Source organism: Pinus tabuliformis, chromosome 8 (genome assembly GCF_031772625.1).
Source record: "Pinus tabuliformis cultivar Carrire ecotype Pingquan chromosome 8, CPIR1, whole genome shotgun sequence".
In the NCBI taxonomy this organism is placed as follows: Eukaryota; Viridiplantae; Streptophyta; class Pinopsida; order Pinales; family Pinaceae; genus Pinus; species Pinus tabuliformis.
The window spans coordinates 1411163923-1411166121 of NC_142294.1; the positions used below are offsets into that span (position 1 = coordinate 1411163923).

Below are 2199 nucleotides of genomic sequence, written 5' to 3' on the forward strand. Positions count from 1 at the left end.
ATAGTAATTGCAAAAGTTAGCATTTGCTGCATAAATAGTAATTGCAAAAGTTAGAAAGAGACTTAGATTAATTCATAGGATCACGTGAAAAAAGTATAATATATTTGGTAATACATAAATCGAATTTCGCATATATGAACGGGTCAAATAAATAGGATGAAATCATGATTTGTTCACAAGCTACCGAAACTGCATACTGTCTACAAGGTTCTTCCCAAGTAAGAAGTGTTTTGAGCAAAAGACAATAATGGTATTTCAGGTGTAGCAGAAGAGGAACGTAAGGGAAAGGGAGGGTTGTCCACGTCTTCTTCATTTCCGTCTAACATTTGAACAACCCTACTCATACATGGACGATCCTTGGATTCATATTGAATGCACCACAGCCCAACTTTAGTCATCAGCCTCTTGGCCGCCGCCTCCGTGTCTGTTTCAATACCTCCGACTCTTCCTCCGCGCAATCTCATCTGCAACTCATCATTCTCATTCCCAAGCATATTGACAGCCCACTGAGGAAAGTACAGGCGACTTGAACGGCTCACCTGCGAATTGATATTCTTTCTAACCCCAACAATCTCTAGCAACAGCATACCGGAACTATAAACATCGGATTTATCAGTAACAGGCCCCATATTACTGTAACATATCCCGGCGTTCCTCTCTCGCCGTCATTGATATATGGTCGTCTTCCTTTCCACAAACCATTGCCAGACCAAAATCAGAAACTTTTGGCGTGAAGTCGGCGTTCAGCAAGATATTGTGAGGCTTGATGTCGAAGTGTATGATGCGCTTCTCGCAATCTTGATGTAAATATGCAATTCCACGAGCCGAACCCAAAGCAATGGAATGCAATTGTCCCCACCTTAATACCTACCCGCGCTCTTCTCTGGCAGACAGAAACTTATCGAGAGATCCATTGAGCATGTACTCATACACCAACAGCTTAACCAAATTCACATGACGGACCCGTCCAATGGTGGCCACTTCATTCATGAATTGAGCCTCGCTGTGTCTCCGTCTGTCAAGAATCTTAACAGCAATGGGAGCTCCGTTGGAATTCAGCTTTCCTTTATAGACCACACCATAACCTCCTTCTCCCAACATCTCTGCAAAGTTGTTTGTCATCTTCTTGAGCTGGGAAAATGAATATCTCATTGGCATTTCATAAGCATATTCCTTGAGGAATTTCTCCACTTTTGCAGCGGAGCTACCAGGAGAAGGATGCCTCTTCTTCATATAAAACGTCAAGAACAGTACTAGAGCTACTGCCGTGAACGTTACTCCTCCGACTGAGAAACCTGCGGTGAAATGAAGAGATTGATTTATCAATGTGATCTTGGTCAAGAGAATAATAGAAACCAATTCAGCGTGTGGTAAAGCGGAGAAAGAAATCAGAATTTACCTATTATTATCCAAGCAAAATATTAAAAGAAAAGAACAACAAAAAAATAACTCCAATACCAAATTTGATGCAAAATATTAAAAAAAAGGTTAAAATACAGCCTTTGAATTGCACTGTGAATATTTTAGCACATCAATTCTCCATGGATCCGCTTATATTATTCGAGTGAACAGTAACTTATTCGTCGAATCTTCGACTGATTTAACACATCAACTCTTCATGGCCAATCGAGTGAACAGTTCGACGACTCTTCCACTGAGACTCATCTATAATTTATTGATGCGATGAACAGTCATTCGTCGAATCGTCCACTTGCCTATAATTTATCAATCAAGTGAAGTCGACCCAGATTCCACTGAGGTATTCCTGATGTATTTTTGGAAAATATTTTTGGAAAAAATTATTATAATTTAGTTCTGAAACCAGCAGTTATTTTTTTATCATAATTTAATTGTAAAAGCAACGAGAATTAAGTATTTTTGGAAAAAGTTATCATAATGTCTAAAAAAGGATCCAGTATTTTTGGGAAAAATTATCATGTGAAACCAGCAGTGCTCCCGATCATCACTTATCATAATTTAATTGTGAAACATCTCTTAAAAGGATTAAGTATTTTTGGGAAAACTTATCATAATCAATTTTCAAACTAAAATTACCCACAACCACCACTAAATATTACAAAAATGTTTATGATATTTAGATTAAATTTACTTATAAATTATTAATTAATTTATTATCTTATTAAAATTAAGTAATTTTTAGGAATCTTATTAAAATTTAATTATCAAATCAACAATGTT

At 37.0% G+C, this 2199-nt stretch overlaps 1 protein-coding gene across 1 annotated transcript; it reads right to left on the minus strand.

Moving 5' to 3' along the window:
- Positions 1-200: 200 nt before the first annotated feature.
- LOC149240856 (LEAF RUST 10 DISEASE-RESISTANCE LOCUS RECEPTOR-LIKE PROTEIN KINASE-like 2.4) lies at positions 201-629 on the minus strand. Its single transcript, XM_089370334.1, has one exon. The coding sequence runs from the start codon at positions 627-629 to the stop codon at positions 201-203; it is 429 nt and encodes a 142-aa protein (XP_089226460.1).
- Positions 630-2199: the final 1570 nt, after the last annotated feature.